Source organism: Myxine glutinosa, chromosome 1 (genome assembly GCF_964187855.1).
Source record: "Myxine glutinosa chromosome 1, kmMyxGlut1.1, whole genome shotgun sequence".
NCBI classification, from domain to species: domain Eukaryota; kingdom Metazoa; phylum Chordata; class Myxini; order Myxiniformes; family Myxinidae; genus Myxine; species Myxine glutinosa.
In genome coordinates this window covers 63,289,529-63,309,899 of record NC_136261.1, presented here as the reverse complement: position 1 = coordinate 63,309,899, position 20,371 = coordinate 63,289,529, and the positions used below count along the sequence as shown (strand labels likewise).

General features: G+C 43.6%; 1 protein-coding gene across 2 annotated transcripts in view; it reads right to left on the bottom strand.

Moving 5' to 3' along the window:
- Window positions 1-6,767: 6,767 nt before the first annotated feature.
- Window positions 6,768-20,371, bottom strand: part of LOC137424676 (T-cell surface glycoprotein CD4-like) — an 88,689-nt gene continuing 75,085 nt past the window's right edge. Inside the window, exons 2-7 of one of the 2 annotated variants that reach the window (XM_068112394.2) lie at window positions 15,515-15,868; window positions 15,174-15,404; window positions 14,775-15,044; window positions 14,434-14,673; window positions 8,259-8,370; window positions 6,768-7,845 (exon numbers count right to left, since the gene is read on the bottom strand). In XM_068112394.2, the coding sequence (XP_067968495.2) occupies window positions 7,815-7,845; window positions 8,259-8,370; window positions 14,434-14,673; window positions 14,775-15,044; window positions 15,174-15,404; window positions 15,515-15,868 (1,238 nt within the window). In that variant the 3' untranslated portion in view covers window positions 6,768-7,814. The remainder of the gene's footprint in view (window positions 7,846-8,258; window positions 8,371-14,433; window positions 14,674-14,774; window positions 15,045-15,173; window positions 15,405-15,514; window positions 15,869-20,371) is intronic. The other variant, XM_078772425.1, reaches the window with a different exon arrangement.

Below are 20,371 nucleotides of genomic sequence, written 5' to 3'. Positions count from 1 at the left end.
GCGAACGACCACAGAACCCCCCTTCTATTTACATGCAATGGTTCGGTCCATCCGCAGAGCCAAAGCGAACGACCACAGAACCCCCCCTTCTATTTACATGCAATGGTTCGGTCCATCCGCAGAGCCAAAGCGAAAGACCACAGAACCCCCCTTCTATTTACATGCAATGGTTCGGTCCATTCGCAAAGCCAAAGCGAACGACCACAGAACCCCCCTTCTATTTACATGCAATGGTTCTTTTTAGGATCATGTTGCATCGAGCATTATTTTCCAAACAGTGTGAATATTAAGCCCACACCAAAACCTCTGACATCCCACCATTAACACCTATTGTAAGCGTGCCGAATCAGTAAGCATCACCCCTTCTATGAGCCTCGACCAGAGGGTGGTTGTTACTCACAAACACCATTTCCTGTAATTATCTCTCACTAGGGCATGCCCGTACTATATATATATCTAAAATTATATCCCCCGCCGAGCAAGTCGCTGGCTCCAAGTTGAGTGCTTTGAACAAGTGCAAAAAAAAAAGAAGTACTCTAAACGGTGGTTTTTTATTCAACCGTGAAGCATGTCTCAAAGGCTTCGTGATGGACCTGGACAAAATTTGATGCAATTTTTTTTTCAATCGCCATCTTTCATCATAATTCTGGACCGGCATGAGGGGGGGTTGTCTGTCATGAATTTATAGGCATGGCGGGAAAACTGAAAAAAAAAATTATTTATTTAAAACGGGTGTACACGATTGTACACGTGTACGGACGGACCTTACCGAACCGGCAAACAAGTCGCTTCATGCACATCAGTGGTGCGTTTCTTCGTGGCGCGTGTCAGAAGAATTACACAGCGCAGGAAAAATACGTATTTACAGAAATCGTTAAAAAAAAAAACTCGGATAATCGCTAAAATCGTTGTGGCCGGTGTACCATATTGGAAATATATATATATATAAATATAATTCCGTTTCCCGGTTCCCTGTCGCTCGCCGAGCGCCGAGCAATTCAAGTGCTTCGAACAAGTGCAAAAAAAAGAAAAAAAAAGTAGTACTTTATACGTGTGCGGGTGGGTAAACGAGTGTACCGGCCTTACACATCCTGGAAGCAAATGGTCGCAAGGTGCACACTTGCTCCGTTTGCTTCCAGGTCACAGTAAGACCCTTCATTTAGAGAAAAACGAATAAATTGCTACAGTCGTTTATCGAAATCCCATTCGTGATGGCTCACGCCACCTATATCGCGGCATCGGTGCGCAAAGAAGCCCCAGACCACCTGCTCCCCCATGTATGTACACATAACTTCCAAGTTCGTAAATCATATTGGACAAACAAGACACACTCACCTTTTAAAGACCTTTTCAAGAAGACTTGTTTGTACAATTGATGTCAGCGGTGCCTCCAGATTGTCAGGGAATATGTAGTGGGGGACTCAGGACTCCAATGACTGGACACAGGTTTACAAAAGGTCTTGGTTTATTAACTGTATTCACTCATTCCAATTACCAAAATGATACCGCATAATATAATGGATCAGGTTAACTCTTTTCGCTGGTCCCTCTCGTTCAGCCGATGTTTCTCCGACACTCCCGTCGGTCAGCGCTCCTCGTGACAAGTCCTCTTTACCCAACGTTTGCTGCTCGTTTATATCGCCAAACTGGACTTAATCCTCTGTCCGCTAATGCCCCGAGGTCATGCATTGCACCGAGTCCTGGCATCAGCTCGCTCCCCTCCTGCTGTGATTTCCATTTACACAGTAGGGGGGGTGCTTTAGCCTGGGGCCTTGACCAGGTGTTTCAAGAGATTACCATGTTCAAGCACATTCTGACACTCATTTACAAACTCATCTTTAACAGAGTTTGCATTAAAATGTATCTGCTTTGTTACCAGGTTAATTAATAAGTTACCAGGGCCAATCAATATGTTACACTGAGTTACACTTCCACAACACCTTCATGTCAAACACTACCGTGAACTCATACATCGTGACAACATCGTCACAATGAGAACATCGTCACAATGAACGTTATGCGAATGCGAATGTTATGCGGGAGTCCAAACCTGAGAATGCTGGAGACCAAAGCTGAATTGGGAAAACTGAATAGCCTATTTTACTCCCAGGGGTCCCAGGATTACCCACCCAAAATATCTTTGCGATCGGTTCAGCAGTTTTTACGGTACCTTCGAACAGACAGACGGACATTTGGTGAATTATAGTATGATTTACAATGTAATTATTAGTCCCCTACCGGTGTACACCGGAGGGGCCTATAGGTTTGCACGCCGTCCCTCCGTCTGGCAGTCCGGCAGTCCGTCACACAAAGAACAGTTTTCCGGACTTTTTTTTCTAAACTCTGAATGCTAATGATTTCACACTTGGTACGTGGCTTCCTCATGATAAGTTACAGATCAAGTTCGAACTTCACGACGTTTCGATCATTTTTGACAAAGTTATGGCACTTTGAACTTTGAGAATTCTGATAATTCTGATGATCCTTTACTCAGTGCCATTTTGAGTTTTAATTTCCTTTAAAAAAGATTTTCTCTGCAATAATAGGACCGATTGAGATTAAATTTTCACGGTAGGAGGGACTCGGTCTTTAGAATATTATAATGGTAATTATGACGTCACCGGTAACGTGGTTCGGCCGCCATATTGTTTTTCATGAAAACACGAAAACACATTTTTCTCTGCAATGGCTGAACAGATCGAGGCCAATCTTTGCAGGCAGAATCGCATAACCATGACGAACAAAAAAGTCAGCGAGCATGACGTCATGCATCACATGGTTTTAGAGTTATGACGTTTTTAAGCATGAACCTTTAAAACCGAGCTCCTCCCTCATTTTTGATCCAATCGAGGGGAAACTTCACAAATCTGTTCAGCATGTCGTCTACTAAACGTCAGCATGTCAGTTCACAATACGTGCAGGCCGCTCCACAGAGCAAACTTGCAGGCTTCTCAACGAGGCGAGGCATGACACACGTGTCTCAGCATACCTCAGATCAAGTTTGAAAACCAGCATCAACCATGCATAAATTTGCATATTCGATCATTTTTGACAAAGTTATGGCACTTTGAACTTTGGTAGGGGAAATGTATTGCAGCGCAATACTCTGAATGCTTGTTTCAATAGCAAAGAAAAAGGGGTGAGAAGCAGAAACTTAGCTTATTCTACGCCTTGTGACGATTACTATGGATAAACACCACATGGCCCAGCACACTTTCACGGGGAGGGGAGAGGAACGAACAAACAAACGTAGGGAACCTGATAGCAGAAAGGCTACGATGCTCCAGATACTTCCCAGCAAGGCAGAGTGAAGTCGATTATCAGCACGGACATGGGCAGGTAAGGTCGTGCTTACGTGCACCAAGAGACAGTCCAGCAGCCAGCGGAGAACAATGAACACGTGCAAAACGAGCAAGTTCAAGGCCTCTTTGTTATGTCCACGTGTAGCGAGAGGGAGCAGGGAGAGTCCGGCCAAGAGAGCAATCATGTGTAGAGGCTGAGTGAACCCGGCAGAGAGACAGGCCCAGAGTGTAGCAATCTTGCAGACACGTGGTGAGTGCACAAGAGACAGGCCCAGAGTGGAATAATGCAGGTAGAGGCCTGCAACAGAGAGACCAGCCAAGAGCAAAAATGTCCACGTGTTCATTGGGGCGAGAGGGCGGCCAGAGAGAGACTCAATACAGGCACACGTTAGGTCCACAATGTCCAAGAGCCAAGAGCCAGCACAACTGTGACCGCCTGTGACCAAGAGCCCAGACAAATCGAGTAAAATCCGTGTTCAAAATCCCTTTGTTCACCCTCCCCGAGGGTGGGAGGGAATCGTGGAGGTCTCCTGGCTCCCGATTGGTGGAGCCCGTTACTCCGCACCATAAGTTCCCCCAAAGTAACTTTCACCCTGGGTGGTGAGTTTCTGAACCTGGACACCATGGTGTGCCTTGGAGCCTGGTGCATTGCCTGGGACATTATCCCTTATGGGTGGAGGACCTATCTTTCCTTTCCCCAATGCATGAAGATAAAATAATCCAAAATAAGGGAAAGGGATTAAGATAATGGTCTGCTATGAAATAACTATTCCAAGGGACCTGTATGGTGGTTGCCATTACTTTTTAGTGGTTTCCCATAACTGCACCACTATAGCACGATCACAAAACAACCCTCATTAGTAAATAGACAAACCCATGAGCACGGCAGAACGTCGCGGTTTTTAAAATTAGAATACATGGCACAAGGATGACACGAAACTACCCCATCGGTGCTGAAAAGCGAAACATAGCTCAACTTGAGCAGCATTCAGTGGAGAGCATACCTCCACTCGGTGAACAGTTTATGTTTTGTTAGGTCGGACACTGATATCTGACTTGAACCAAAATCTAATCGCTTGTTCCTGTCACTTAGCCAACTCATCAACCTTGTTTTGTTATAATCCGTCCACAAATTTTTGAGATATCCTACTATATATCGTTTTTAGCCCTATCGCTCAATGGTGAAGAACCACTTGTAATTAAAAAAAAAAAACTCTCGGACCAAATTTTGGATTCGGATCTTCACCAAAATTGAATCAATTTTTCCTTGTCACACACAACGTGTCCACCAAGTTTTGTCCAAATCTGTCCACAACTTTTTGAGATATCATGCTATATATCGTTTTTTGCGTTGAGTTGACATTTGATTTTTTGACCTCAAAAAATAGTTGTTTTTCCAATTCAGTGATTCAATATGCAAATGCTGTTCAACTTACAAGGCAATTGAATGAAAAATGACAATTTTAAAAATCTGACCTGAAGATGACCTTCGACTACAAAAAGTCAATAGGCTTCTCAGGTGTGACTACGTCCACAACTTGGAAAAGTTTTTTTTTTTTTTTGGGGGGGATACAGAATCGAGGCTCGTGTCGGAGCTAACACATTGAACATGAAAACATGCACAGACACATAAAACATGCAATGAAGGGAGCGGGAGACAAGAGGGTGGGTGGGGGGCGGAGAGGGAAGCACACAAGCACCGAGCTCGGCTTCACGCTGTTGAATCCAAAGCATTCAGAATCAATGAATCTCCCGCGATGAACTGATTCTGAGGGCCTTTCTCTCTCTCACCGCAGGCAGGTAGGTGGTCTTTCTGTCTTCTACCGACTCCTCTCTGGCCTTGCTCCCCCTGTTCTGTCTGTGCTCTGTCCCCCAAATATTCCTGCAGGACACACAAGATCTGCCAGCTGAGCCCGAAGTTTAGAATTTTTTGTTTAGTTTTGAGTTTCATGACAATCGGTTTTGAATTGTCACCTGTAGGCGAGTGACAAACAAACAGACAAACAAGAAATCTAGCGTGCGTCGCACGACACTTGCGAAATCCCTAAAATAAGTTGTTAACCTTTGTCGATGTTGACCTTTGGCCTATGTTGACCTCAAAAATAATTGGTGGTTGAATTCAGTGATGTAATATGCAAATCCTCTTCAAATTTCAAGTGAATCGGATGTAAATTGAGGTTCTTACAAATTTCATCTAAGTTGTTGACCTTTTAGCCTATGATAGCCTCAAAAACAATTGGTGGTTCAATTCAGGGACCTGATATGCAAATCCTCTCAAATTTCAAGTCAATTAGATGAAAATTGAGGATTTTAGAAATTTGAAAATATTATTGACCTTTGGCCTATCCTGACCTTTTGACCTCAATCGATAGGCTTCTTCCTTATGGCAAACTATATCCTTTGGTGACGTTTTGTAAGGATTGGTTTAAAATTGTGACCTTCAGGCAATTGACTACAAACAGATGAACAGACCAAACTGACCAAACTGACAAACAGACAAAGAAACAGAACAAGAAGAAAAAGACGTAAAATGTCATAACCCCGGTGGTTTAGCAATTTTGAAGTATGGAGTTAAAGGCTGTCAGTCGGCCATCTTGGATCTGACCTCGAAAAAAAATGACGTGCTTATTTAATCATTCATTTCATATGACCCATTATTCATTTCAAATTCAAATAGTAATTGCATATTGCATCACTGAAATAGGAAAGCAACTCTTTTTGAGGTCAAAAGGTCAAAGGTCATTTCAAGGTCCAGCTTCAAAAATCATCAATTTTTATCTGAAAAATAATTAATTTTAATCCAATTGACCCGAGCTTTGATTAAGATCGTCAATTTTAATCTTGATGACATGCACAATATGATGTGTCCATTGCAACTCTTTTTTGAGTATTGTCCTCTGTTCCAACGTCTTTCTTGCTTTGCTTTTCTGTGCGATGCTTTCAGTTTTCTTCGTCAATCTTTACTACGGGATACTGAAGAAACAAAGTAAGTCTTTCAATGTTATTTAACGATATAAGTCAAAGGTCAAGGTGACAGTGATGATTTTCGTCATACCTGTCAGGCTGCAGCCTGATGCCTTATTGTTTGGCCGCTTTGTTTACAAACAGGATATCTCAAAAAGTTGTGGACGGATTCGGATGAATCGTGGTCGAGAGATTGCGGATGTGACAAGGATGAAATGATTACATTTTGGTGAAGATCTGGATCCGGATATGGATCCAATAATTTTTTAATGAAATCTTTGTCTAATGCTTGCTTCAAGGCCATAAACTCACTCTTAAACATGCCCTCGATAACGTGTAAAAAGGTATTTGTTATTTAAACGCTTGTGATTATTTTTTGATTCCCCATGAGATAAACACTCTTCAGCGATTGGAGATTAACTTTGAACGGGTGATCATCGCACGATAAGCAATTCTACACGTGTCGAACTCTTAAACACCTTTCGTAAATTTGGCCTGAAATGGTTTATATCTTTTTTTATTTTTGGTTGTGTGCAATAGGCCAGAGGAAGAGGAAGACGAAGAAGTACAATTTAGTGATGTAGCGATCTCCCGATGTGGCATTTCACGTTGTATTCCTGGAGTCTTTTTAAGTCTTGGTCGTTCAGAAAACGCTCGAGGATAAAAGTTTTGGCTTTCAAAAGGTTTATATCCTCATTCTATATTATATTCTCAGCATATCACTTGGTACACATTTGATGCGGCGGCCATTTTTTCCATGATCACATCTCCATATGGAGTACCACTGTCCTCCATGATATTAATGGAAATCAAACAATTATTTTTCCTCAATGATTATTATCGATATTTATGGTCAATTTGAAAACAAAACAGATGCACATGTAACGATGTAAGTAGAAAGAAAGATATCAAAAGAAGACAGTCGTAGGTCAGGAGAGGATGCTGCAGTTGGAGTTGTGTAAGGAATGTGAAATTGAAAAATCACAGGAAGGTAGTTATACAGATAGTTGGGAGAAAACAAAAGAGTGGATGTGTGCTCGAAGTGTGCATTTTGAGAGATGGACCAAGAGGAGGTTTCTGGAAGAACTTGTACATTTCGGAGGGGCTGAGGACTGAGAGAGCAGATAGATATAGGCCAGGGGACAGGAGGTTGTGAAAAGTAAAACAATATTTTGTACATTGTGCAAATTAGACAATTCTAGCAAAACTTTCACCTGAGGTTGCACAGAATTTCAACGCACAATATTTACTCAACATCAGAAAATCATGGGACACACACACACGAGCAGGTCGGAAAGTTTTAGAGGTTAAAAAAAAAAAACCTTTGAAAGAGTATCCGAACCACGAGTGAGTAAACAGGATTGTCCTTTAGCCACATCTTAAGAATGTGACCTTGATTAATGGTGCATGGAAATATTTCAATTGTTAAGTTTAATTGTTTGATATAACTGAAGCAGGTGAATGGACCCACATGTTCTTGGGCTGTATAAAATAAGCAACAGGTACGAATCCGGATATTTTAAACTTTCACATGTCGTGTTGTGCATTTCATTTCATCTCGACTTCTTCTGGTTCGTTCCTGTGAAATAAAACAACACCAGTAGGATTGTTTAAGAAACTGCTTTATATTGTCCAATGAGCACATACTATACAACCGAGTGTGTCCTTCTTATCACATCCACATCTCACATAATACGGAACGAATGATATTTCATGAAAATGGCTGTCATAGCACACTTTCATGAAAATATATATAAATCTTGTTTGCAACTGTGTCCTGTTCAAAATTTCCAAAATAATATAACGACAACAATGCCTGTTATTAGTTTTGGAGAGTTCACAAATGTATTTAAGAATATGAGAGATAAAGGGAATTCCAGTGATTGCGTTTCCCTTTGCTTTCACTTTTCCAGGTTTATTTCCCAACAAATAGAAATCTTCAAAGTAAATATCAAGTCAAAGTTCATGTAACATGCAAGGATTGGTTCCTACCTTTCTTTCTTTTTGAGCAGGTCCCAAATCAGAATTGATGAAACAATGCCCAACAGCAGCACGTACGCAATGAATATCCAAATAAATATTCTACAATTCTGAGTGCCTTGACCTGTGAAACAAAACACCAGGAAAAAAGTAGATAATGTTTATATCGTTTTGTTTATATAGATCTCAGCTGTACATAGATTCAACACATGTGTGTGACTCTTGTAAGGCATTCCATAGAGGCACCAAAATACTGATGTGATGGTTATTTTGATGTTTGTTGTCAATGTAAAAGATGGTGTACATACAGTAATTGATCAAAGTGCACCACAATGACTCTGTGTCGCATTGATTAATGGTGAATTCCCTTAAAAAGGGAATTAATGCCAAAGTTGACATATTCGAGTGCATTTATTGTCTTTATTGAGATTTAAAAATAGCAGACGTACAATTATTATGTTTTTATGATAGGATTAATCAAAAGATACTGTCGCATTCATAGGGATTAAAATCCTCCAAGGAAACGGATAGCTGAACGAGCTTTACACTCCAAGGCGTTCAATCCATATATGACAGAGTTAATACGCGGGTGGGGGGGGGGGGGCAGCGAAGCTCTTGCCTTCACTAGCCCCACTGGACGTCTTCGAACCTGCTATAATCAACTCAAACCAACACGGAATTAAACTGTACAAAAATACCGGCTTTATTGAAAGAAATGCCGGTGATAAAAGAATGCACGGTAACATATTAAAATCCTAAATTGAGGATCCTCCTCACTGACTCAAATACACACAAGGAAAGAAATAAATGAAAGTAACAAAATGGCGTGTGCACTTAGCTCTGGTCCCCTCGTTCTTCCCGGATCGTCACAGGCCCTCCGTCCTTGCGCGGGAAAAACTCCTGACCGCACAGCCCACGAGCGGGAACTAGACCTCTGTGCACAGGCTGGTCCTCTAGCCGCCGAGCTCGAAGTGAGCAGGCCGTGCCCGTTCCACTCACCGTCTGCTTCACACAGCACCCAGATGACGCACAGCCAGCACCGACGAGCCACAGAGAGGACAACGCGGTCGCCTGAACCGATCAAAAGAAGGGCCGACGAGCTGCGACCGCCCCTCCCGACGATCGTCAAAACCTTAAGCCAGTGATATATAATGCCGACTCCAATGTTCCTGGCACAAGAGGAGTAGATGTCCACATCTGCTTGTTTGAATGTCCCAAGTGTAAGTATGCTGTATATCCATCCGTTCACTTTCAAGGTCCCAGCTCAAGTGAGGTGTAACGACGACCATTTGCTCTGAAATCCAGATGTAGAGAGAGAATGTCAGGACACAACCGTTTGCCACCAAAGCCAGAACTCAAAAAGAGAGAAAATGTCGGAACACAGTCTTTTGTTTGCGGAGCTCTTACGTCATCCGACACCGCCCGTGCCTGCTCCAACCAGCGAGTCCCTCTCTTCATTCCATGACCGTCCTAACCAATCACTGCTCTTTGGGGCGTGGCCTCACTGACCAGTCTGCTTGATGTTGCGACATGGCAGCTGCGGCACCAGCGGTAGTTGAATGTCCCGGTTCTGGTTGCTTTATTTAGTGTTATTAATGTGGTTGCTTGACTATGTGTATGTGCTGCATTGTCAGAAGGAACAGAGGGGAAATGACAGAGGCAATTACATACAGGGAATTTACCATTAATCCCTAACTAATTAACATAACCCCACTCCTCGTCATGGGAAACAAGATACACTCTTACACGACGTATGGTCTAACAGATCCCTACTTATGGTAAATGGGGTTTCTTCTTCTTCATCGCGACATTCAGAGCAAGGTACTCTATACACTTCTACCTGGACTGAGGTATTTCATTGCCTACCCCCCACAAACGTAACAATACATTTTGATATCTCATACTGTACATAGATAAATGTTGTCACATGGGTGTTCATTTCGAAGAGAACCACTCCTGCATCTTCAGATGCATTGGGCTGCCGAAGCAGTTTAATAGGCCAGTGGGCACAATCATGGACGGGTCACCATTCTAATGCAGGATACTCGAATGGCTCATTCATCCCAGTCATCTGGTACTCATTTTGCCGACCTCAGAAGGATGACAGGCTCAGTCAACCCACTTGGTGTTAATCAACAGCATGACAGGGGCTCGATTAAAGACCCTAAAATCTAAAATCAGCCACCTTATCCGTTAAGCCAACAGCTGGCTTGTGCATATTTAGAAATCGCTCATTTTACACTTGTGTGCTTGGGGTATGAGTAAAATGAGTCTGTGACACAAAAGAGCACCCTCTGGTAAATGGCAAACAAACATATCTCAAAGTCTTGGAATCCCTATGAATGAAAAATCATGGTTTAAAAACTCCCAACCCAAATAGGGTGGGGAGGAGGTGCGGGGTGGGGGGGGGGGGGGGGGGGGGAGTGGGTCACTCGGGGGAGATTGCAGAATCTGGCCCAAGGACTATCAGGAGTTCATCACTGATGCCATCTGGTACAGATCCATGCCCATTCTTCAGGGCTGTGATTGCATTCTCAACTGCTACTGCTTCGACTGGTGTGTGTCGTGCCCTTGGATCGCTTGTGAATTTGTGTAAAGATCATCATCTGGGTCTCTGAAATATTTCTTGAACCATTCTCTGATCATATCAGATTTTCCCTGGTCGATCCCAATTACATTTCCTTCAGAGTTGCGCAGAGCGAGCGATGGGAGGGGACCGGCAACCCCCAGTGTTGTGACAGCCCGAAACATCTTTTGACATTCATCTGTGGCAGTGATATTATCCACCAGATAGTCTGCTCGAAAGATGGCGAGTTCTCTCAGGAATTCTCTGATGTGGCACAGGATGGTGTTGTCTTCCTCAAGTAGTTCAGTGCGATCTTCACTCCCCTGCCACTTTTGTAGATACATCGCTGCAATGCTTTCTGCTGTCCAGACAGCTTCACCGAAAGAGGTTCATCAGTGTGACATCCACTTCACTTATTGCTCTTTTCTTCACTGACGGGTCTTGAAAGGTAATATCTGACTGGACCTCCTTGTTTAGTATGGCGTTGGTGTCGTAGAGTAGACACATTCGGTTCATCTGAAGGCGAGTTACTCCCTATAGTAGGGTCAATATACGAAAAAAACCTCACCTAACCCCCAAAAAATTGATACAAAAGGTTTTTCAATGGATTCTGGTACCACTGGGCATGCTAAATAACATACTAAAAATCTAGTAACATCTAAGTTCCGGAAAGGGGTCATTTTCAAGATGGCGTCCAGATGGCCGCTGGGAGCTTAAAATGGCCATATCTCTATTATTATTCAACTGAGAAAGGTGGTTTTGGTGTCTAACCCTAGGTTTTAGGGCCCAAGGAATCCAATTGAATCAATAAAATTACCATCAGTTAATTATTTATTGACAAGTCCAAGATGGCATCCCAAGGTGACATCCTGATCCACTAAAATGGTTCTGTCGAATAGTAGTCAACCTAGAGAGATTTTTTCAGTGTGTATACCTAGGTTTAAGGCACCCAGGAAATCATCAAAATTACTTAAATAAGCACAAAGTAATCAGGTAATCCCGTAAGCCAGGTTTACCAGCCCATTAGGCATTTGTTGTCTTATACAGTTAGTCGCTATTCATCGTCATCCTCCGACTCATCTGGAAGAAATTTGTTATGTGGATTGTCACATTCTTCAAGTTGGCACGGTCCACAGGCAGTAGTACATGGTAGTCCATATCATCTACAAGAGCAGCGGAGTGTCTTGCAGGCAGTGGAGCAGTTACAATGAATGACCTTCAAGAGACTGTCTGGAGCAGCGTTCATTCTTGACATAAGTGGGACAAACTGATTATCCTGCAGGCTCCACCCCCATTTCATGGCATCCATACCCTCTTCTTTTCCCATCCACATCATGATCTGGTAGTACGCTCTACGACAGTGAAGTTTGGTAGCAGATTCAGTTGGGGGCAGACGTTCGGGTGTTACAAAAGACGAAGCAGAGACAACCTTCTTGCTGAAGGTGTTATATCGCATTGTTGCAAGGGAATCTTTGCACTTGCCACCAAAGAGGATAGCCATTACTCGGCATCCAAGGTCATCGATCACCTCTGTGGTCTGGTTTGGGATGGTGAATGTGTTGGCACAAGACCGAAGGACAGGGTCACCTTTTACAAGCTTCTGGAAAGCAGTCTTTTTGCCAACACCAAAAATCCGAGAAGTCGTGTCACAACCAGTCATGGCATGGATGAATATCAACTGAGAACACATGTCATGTCCGAGGATTTCTTTTAGACGGTTGATGTCATACACTTTAAAACTGCCATCATCTTTGGACTTGTCTGATCTGAAATAAAGGCTCTTACTGTCTCCCTGCGCATAGTAAAGGAGTAAGACAAGGAGATCAGTATCTTCTCCAATCAGTGTAGTGGTGTGCAGAAGAGATGCCTCCACTGCAGCCTTTACTATATCTACGTCAGCATCTCCAGGTGCATTGACCACAGTGCAATACCTTTCTCTCAGTTCATCACTTATCATCCCGATCAGTCTCTGTTTATTGATATCTCTTGACAGGACCTCCTCCTTCTTGCCTGAGAACTTTGTCTCAGCAGTGAAGCTGACAATGGGATGAATATTGTGTCCTCTTCTCTGATGCGTGTTGTCTTTAATGGACGGCCCTTCCTCATAGCCATCAAAGACAATGGTCGTAGCTGAACCATAATGCTGGATGGTGAAGTCAGCATACGATTGCGCTATTTCACCATAGCTTTCTCCACTCTTCCATGGTATTCTGTGAAGGAGTGAACCTCCATCAAGGCCGTGGATCTCCGTTTCTGGTACAGAATCTAGGATGGCATCACTTGCATGATCACAGATCGCGTGAGCTAGTTGTGGCTTATCAGCCTTTCGGAAGACGTTTCTGGCGGAGGATGGTGTGTTCTGGTGAGTCGGAGGATGACGATGAATAGCGACTAACTGTATAAGACAACAAATGCCTAATGGGCTGGTAAACCTGGCTCACTGGATTACCCGATTACTTTGTGCTTATTTAAGTAATTTTGATGATTTCCTGGGTGCCTTAAACCTAGGTATACACACTGAAAATATCTCTCTAGGTTGACTACTATTCGACAGAGCCATTTTATTGGATCAGGATGTCACCTTGGGATGTCATCTTGGACTTGTCAATAAATAATTAACTGATGGTAATTTTATTGATTCAATTGGATTCCTTGGGCCCTAAAACCTAGGGTTAGACACCAAAACCACCTTTCTAGATTGAATAAGAATTGAGATATGGCCATTTTCAGCTCCCGGCGGCCATCTTGGACGCCATCTTGAAAATGACCCCTTTCCGGAAGTCAGATGTTACTCGAGTTTTAGTATGTTATTTAGCATGCCCAATGGTACCAGAATCCATTGAAAAACCTTTTGTATCAATTTGTTTGGGGTTCAACCATATATTGACCCCTCTACTACTTATGGTCATAGTTGAGATTGGAATCTGGTGGAGCCTTGTGATCAGCAATGTGTCCTGTCCATGTTGTTTGGTGATGGCTCAGGTGTTCAAAGGCTGTGCCAGTGATAAATAGGTCATTGGCTCAAATTAACGCTGCCAGTCGGTCCCCATTGCTGTTACATTTACCTGCACCATAGGAGCCCATGCATATACCAAACAACAAACATCCTTGGCCGATTTACAGAGATTTCCTGGCTTGGAATTGAAGTCTCCTTCCACAAATAGTTTCCATCTCGCTGGGATAACGATGGCTGAGCTCAGTTCAGCACAGAAGGAATCAACTAGGGAGGGATCGCACTTCTGCTGCATAACAATTAATTAATGTTGGACCTCACGGCCTTCAATGATGGACAGAGATACATTTTTGTTCCATCATTCCATCACGTCAGAATTACTCTCGGGAATGATAGGGTATTCCGGGACTGACGTCATAACGTGATAGGGATTTTATAATCACAGCACAGAACCAGAGGTACACGTCACAAATTTGATGTTGAGTGCAGACTTGTCACAGTGGTTTACCTGTACCCTCTGCATTGTGGATCCAGTTTATGTTATACATTATTTAACAATATTTAATCACATCGATCAAATAGCTTTATCATTAATCTCCTCAATATTATAGATTAAATGTTACGACAATGATTAGCCGAGTCACGTGTCCAAAAGGTGCAAAACGTACGTTCTGTAATTGTTTGTGAGATTGTTGTGATAACTCTTCCTGATTCTCCATACAGAACACACATCCATTTTCCTGCATCTTCAGGAGTAAATGTGAAAGTGAAACTGGGCTGGTTCGTGACGTCACGATCAGACGTTACATGGCGCCACCCGAACGTCACACCAGGTACAGGATGCGAAAGTTCACAGTTGAAAGTCACTGCAGTTCCATTGGAAACTCTTTTCCCTGGAGTCACTGTGGCTGGAGGTGAAAGTAAAGATGTTATTGTTTATTTTTACAATAAAAACCTATTTGAAACTCATCATGTTTCTCTTACAATAACTACAGGTGGAGCAGCTTACCTGTGACGATGATGATCGATATATAATAAATATCCCGATCAGATCGACACTCGTAATGTCCGGTGTCCTCGGGACGAACATCGGAGATTCTAAGTGAGAAATCCTCGGTGATTGTGAATTTCCCATTTGTTTGTTCATCTCGATCCTTCATCAGAGATTCTGATTCATTCCCTTTATACCATCGAGTGCTGTGATCATTCACACCTGGTAAGGTGATGTTACTGTTAACTGGAGTTATAAAAATACTTCTCTTTACACCATCACGTGATCCTGTAAGAGAGGGAATGGGATGTTTAATAACACGAGAAATTGAATGTTTAATGTTGAATAACAAATGTGAATAAAAGTGAAATTAAAGATAAATTATATAATAAGACAATAATTAAATAATTATCTCACGTTTATAGACGTTGATAAAGTGATTGATGGTGAGACGAGTTTTGTTCATTGTGGAGACGACGCAGGTCCATTTACCCCCATCAGTGATCCCCATTTGTGAAACTTTCATTACCTGTCCCTTTCCTACCGACAGGTGCCCCCTCATCCACTCCACGTCACCATCAGCACCATAGATCGAGCACCTCAAGGTGGTTTCACCACCTTCCTTTACCGGGTCCCTCGAGCTCGTCACTGTGAATAACAAACATTATATTGTAATTAATTACTTCGTTAATTTATATTAATCACCTGTGTTTATTCAATGATTGTATTTATTAATAAACATAATGATAAATATTCACCTTCAGCAGCAACGAGTTTCACCTCAGCGAGTTTGGTTCGTTTGTCAGTGGAACGATTAAGGTGGGTACAGGTGAATGTTCCAGAATCATAAGAACGTACAGGTGACAAAAGGAGAGAAATATCTCCGTCTTTGACTCCATGGCCGGTAATGTTCACATTTTGATACAATCTACCCCGAGTGAATCCTTCATCCCGGAAGTCTTGGTGCATGATGATGCCGCTGCGGTATCTCCACCATCCCACCCGAGCCCCTTCTCTCCACAATGATCTGTTGAACAAACATGGCAGCGTCACCGCGTCACCCTCACCTGCAAATACGGATTTCTCTTCCACAGCCCGTGAGGGTTCAACACCTGAAAACACAAGAAAATTCAGGTTTCTTCATTGAATCAAATGTTTATTCATAAATCAAATCACAACGTAAACCCGAAGATGAAGGAAACAAATAAATAAAAAAACACAAGTACATTTGGGGAGAGTGGGGGATGGGGGCTCGTTTAACGACCTTTTCTCGATTTTAGACGTTGGTAGATTGATGGTGTATCTGGGGGTGGGGGCTCGTTTAACGACCTTACTTCTATTTTAGAGGATGGTAGATTGATGGTGTATTGGGGGTGGGGGCTCGTTTAAAGGCATTTCCCCTATTTTAGAGGATGGTAGATTGGTGGTGTATTGGGGGTGGGGGCTCGTTTAACGGCATTTCCCCTATTTTAGAGGATGGTAGATTGGTGGTGTATTGGGGGTGGGGGCTCGTTTAACGGCATTTCCCCTATTTTAGAGGATGGTATATTGGTGGTGTATTGGGGGTGGGGGCTCGTTTAACGGCATTTCCCCTATTTTAGAGGATGGTATATTGGTGGTGTATTGGGGGTGGGGGCTCGTTTAAAAGCATTTCCCCTATTTTAGACGTTGGTATATTGGTGGTGTATCTGGGGGTGGGGGCTCGTTTAACGGCATTTCCCCTATTTTAGAGGATGGTAGATTGATGGTGTATCTGGGGGTGGGGGCTCGTTTAAAGGCATTTCCCCTATTTTAGAGGATGGTAGATTGGTGGTGTATTGGGGGTGGGGGCTCGTTTAACGGCATTTCCCCTATTTTAGAGGATGGTATATTGGTGGTGTATCTGGGGGTGGGGGCTCGTTTAAAGGCATTTCCCCTATTTTAGAGTATGGTAGATTGGTGGTGTATCTGGGGGTGGGGGCTCGTTTAAAGGCATTTCCCCTATTTTAGAGGATGGTAGATTGGTGGTGTATTGGGGGTGGGGGCTCGTTTAACGGCATTTCCCCTATTTTAGAGGATGGTAGATTGGTGGTGTATTGGGGGTGGGGGCTCGTTTAACGGCATTTCCCCTATTTTAGACGTTGGTAGATTGGTGGTGTATCTGAGGGTGGGGGCTCGTTTAAAGGCATTTCCCCTATTTTAGAGGATGGTAGATTGGTGGTGTATTGGGTGTGGGGGCTCGTTTAAAGGCATTTCCCCTATTTTAGAGGATGGAAGATTGGTGGTGTATCTGAGGGTGGGGGCTCGTTTAACGGCATTTCCCCTATTTTAGAGGATGGTAGATTGATGGTGTATTGGGGGTGGGGGCTCGTTTAAAGGCATTTCCCCTATTTTAGACGTTGGTAGATTGGTGGTGTATCTGGGGGTGGGGGCTCGTTTAACGGCATTTCCCCTATTTTAGACGTTGGTAGATTGGTGGTGTATCTGGGGGTGGGGGCTCGTTTAACGGCATTTCCCCTATTTTAGACGTTGGTAGATTGATGGTGTATTGGGGGTGGGGGCTCGTTTAACGGCATTTCCCCTATTTTAGACGTTGGTAGATTGGTGGTGTATCTGGGGGTGGGGGCTCGTTTAACGGCATTTCCCCTATTTTAGAGGATGGTAGATTGATGGTGTATTGGGGGTGGGGGCTCGTTTAAAGGCATTTCCCCTATTTTAGAGGATGGTAGATTGATGGTGTATTGGGGGTGGGGGCTCGTTTAACGACCTTTTCTCGATTTTAGACGTTGGTAGATTGATGGTGAATTGGGGGTTGGGGCTCGTTTAACGACCTTTCTTCTATTTTAGACGTTGGTAGGTTGATGGTGTATCTGGGGGTTGGGGCTCGTTTAACGACCTTTCTTCTATTTTGGAGGATGGCAGATTGATGGTGTATCTGGGGGTGGGTTCACCGGAGTGTGGCGCATATAATGGATCTCAAGGAGGAGAGAGAGCAATGTGTGTGGTGAAACCATCAAAGACGGACTGGTTAGATCCAGAATAGCTTCCCCAGAGTGTAGTAAGTGTGATTCTGGCTCGGGGTGAGTGGAGCAAGGGGTGCTGCATGTGGGAGCATGCATGGATGCAAGCCCTTGCAGGTTTGTCAGCTTGATGTTTGAATGATCCAGTCGAGTTTATTTTTGAACCCGACAATTGAAAAGGAAGCTTCGCTGATTGAGCGTGCTTCACCGCCCCAGTCGGTCTTCTCGACAAGGACAGGCTGGAACTAAATTGAGGGGCAAGACCGATCCCCCAAGAGCCTTGGAGGAAAGGATGGGGGTGAGGGGGTTTGTTCGGAAGATTCGCACGGTGTCCCCTCCGGGAATTAATGGAGAGGTGGGGGCATCAAGACGTGAAGGGAGGGGTGATGTGGTTTTTATATCGGTGGATATTGTTAAGGATTTGTGTTGTATTAGACTATGGAGTGTCTGTGTCATGCCGACACCAGTAGTCCAGCGACTAAATGATGTACAAATTTTAAAAGGTTCTTTTAGCCGGACAGTTGCATCGACGACATCTCCGTGGAATGGTCCTGCATCCAATACGAGGAAGAGAATTAAATTTTAAATGGCATCGCCCAGTCCACCCCAGAGAGGGAATATCTTTCCATATTCCAACAATATATATTGAAATTTAAAACATCAATGAGACACAAAAGAAATCTCAGTTTTGAATTCTAAATTTTGTTTCCTCTTCAACCTTCATAACTATGAATCGCAATCAACAAAATTGTTCTTGAGAAGCAGTTTATCGAAATTATTGATGATATTGATGTTATTTGTTTTGTTTTTTTTTGTTTGTTTTTTGTATACTGAATCGAGGCTCGTGAAAGAGCTAACATTTGTTTCACAAACAAATCAACCAGACAAACAAAATATACAAAAAGAGGGAGCGGTAGACAAGATGGGGAGAGAAGGGGAAGCACACAACCACAACATTTGAGAGCAGGGAGAAGTGTGGGAGGGAGAGGGCTTGGGGGCAGGAGGCGTGGGAAGGTGGGGGGGGGGGGGGGGTGGGAGAAGTATAAAACACAAGGGGACCGAAATTAGCGGGGGTAGAAAAGATCAAGGTTTTGGATGGGGGAGGATAAGAGATGGTGGTGAACAGCTGTTTTAAAGACCTGGAGGGTGGAGTGGGATTGAAGAGAGTGAGGGAGTTTGTTCCAGAGGCGGGAGAAAAGAGGCATGAAGGAGTGAAGGTGAGCAGAAAGTCTTGATTTTGGCAGTTTAACCATAAGAGGGTTGCAGGCAGATCTTGTGCGACCTGTAGGAATATTTGGGGGATAGAGCCTAGAGAGGACTGGGGGGGCAAGGCCAGAGAGGAGTCGGTAGAAGACGGAAAGACCACCAACCTGCATGCGGTGAGTGAGTGAAAGGCCCTTGGAGTTAGCTTCATCGCGGGAGATTCCAATGATTCTGAACGCTTTGGTTTCAACAGCGTGAAGACGGGCTGGGTGTGAGGCAGGAGCACCAGACCAGAGGGGAGAGCAGTATTCCATAGAGCTGCGGATGAAAGCCTTGTATGTGGTGAGGAGCTCAGGTGTGCCAAGGAAGGACTTCGCACGATGGAGGATGCCCAGTCGGCGACTGGCTTTGGAGGCCAGATTTGAAATGTGGTTTTCCCAGGAAAGATCATGGCAAATAGTGAGACCCAAAAGCTTGAGTGACAGAACTTCTTGGAGATAGTGGGGCGGCTTAGCCCAAATATTCAAAAGAATTGTGCATTTTGTGATACAAGCACCAAATTTGGCACAAATGTACATTAATATGTTGCGAACATTTTCAGATATTGGGCCACTTGAAATTCCGTAATTTTTTTTTTCAATTTTTTTCAAATTTCGTAATTTCAAATTTTTCGGGTGACACCGTCACAATTTCTGTCTTCGAGGCCGGCCGATAGGCAAAGTGTGACCGGAAGGGACGAGGTTCTCCTGACCACGTGGCCCTCGATCTGGGAAGCGAGAGGCGTTCCATTAGTGGACGCGCCCCTCACGCCCGACTTTTGGGCGGCCCCGGCAGGCCGTTTGTTTTGACGTTCCGTGACAGGCCCCGCACCCCCACCTCCGGGCCGACCGGAAGCTTGTGCTGAGTACATCATACCTGAACAACTCAGTGAGGCAGAACACAGCAGTGCACACCAGGGTGACCCCTTCAGTGCATAAACCAAATAACCTGTCCACTGCAGGGCATATAGAAATGAAGTTATTTTCTGCATATAATAATAATATAAGTTCAGTTCTATATAACAATTTCTGTTATCACCACTACCACTACAACTACCACTACTACAAGCTTTGTCTGGAATTTTGTGGACTAACAGACAAACAGACATACAGACAAGCTGGGATCAAAACATTACCTCCTTCCACCATTGAATGTAGAGGTAAACATCATGGAAATTATATCATGCCCTAGATTTAATTCATGCTTACCCGTGTATTTGCTTCACTGGTTCACAAGGTCTTTTGCATACATGTAATTCAGACTCTCGTCTTCATTGCTGACCACACAATGTTCGCAACATATTAATGTACATTTGTGCCAAATTTGGTGCTTGTATCACAAAATGCACAATTCTTTTGAATATTTGGGCTAAGC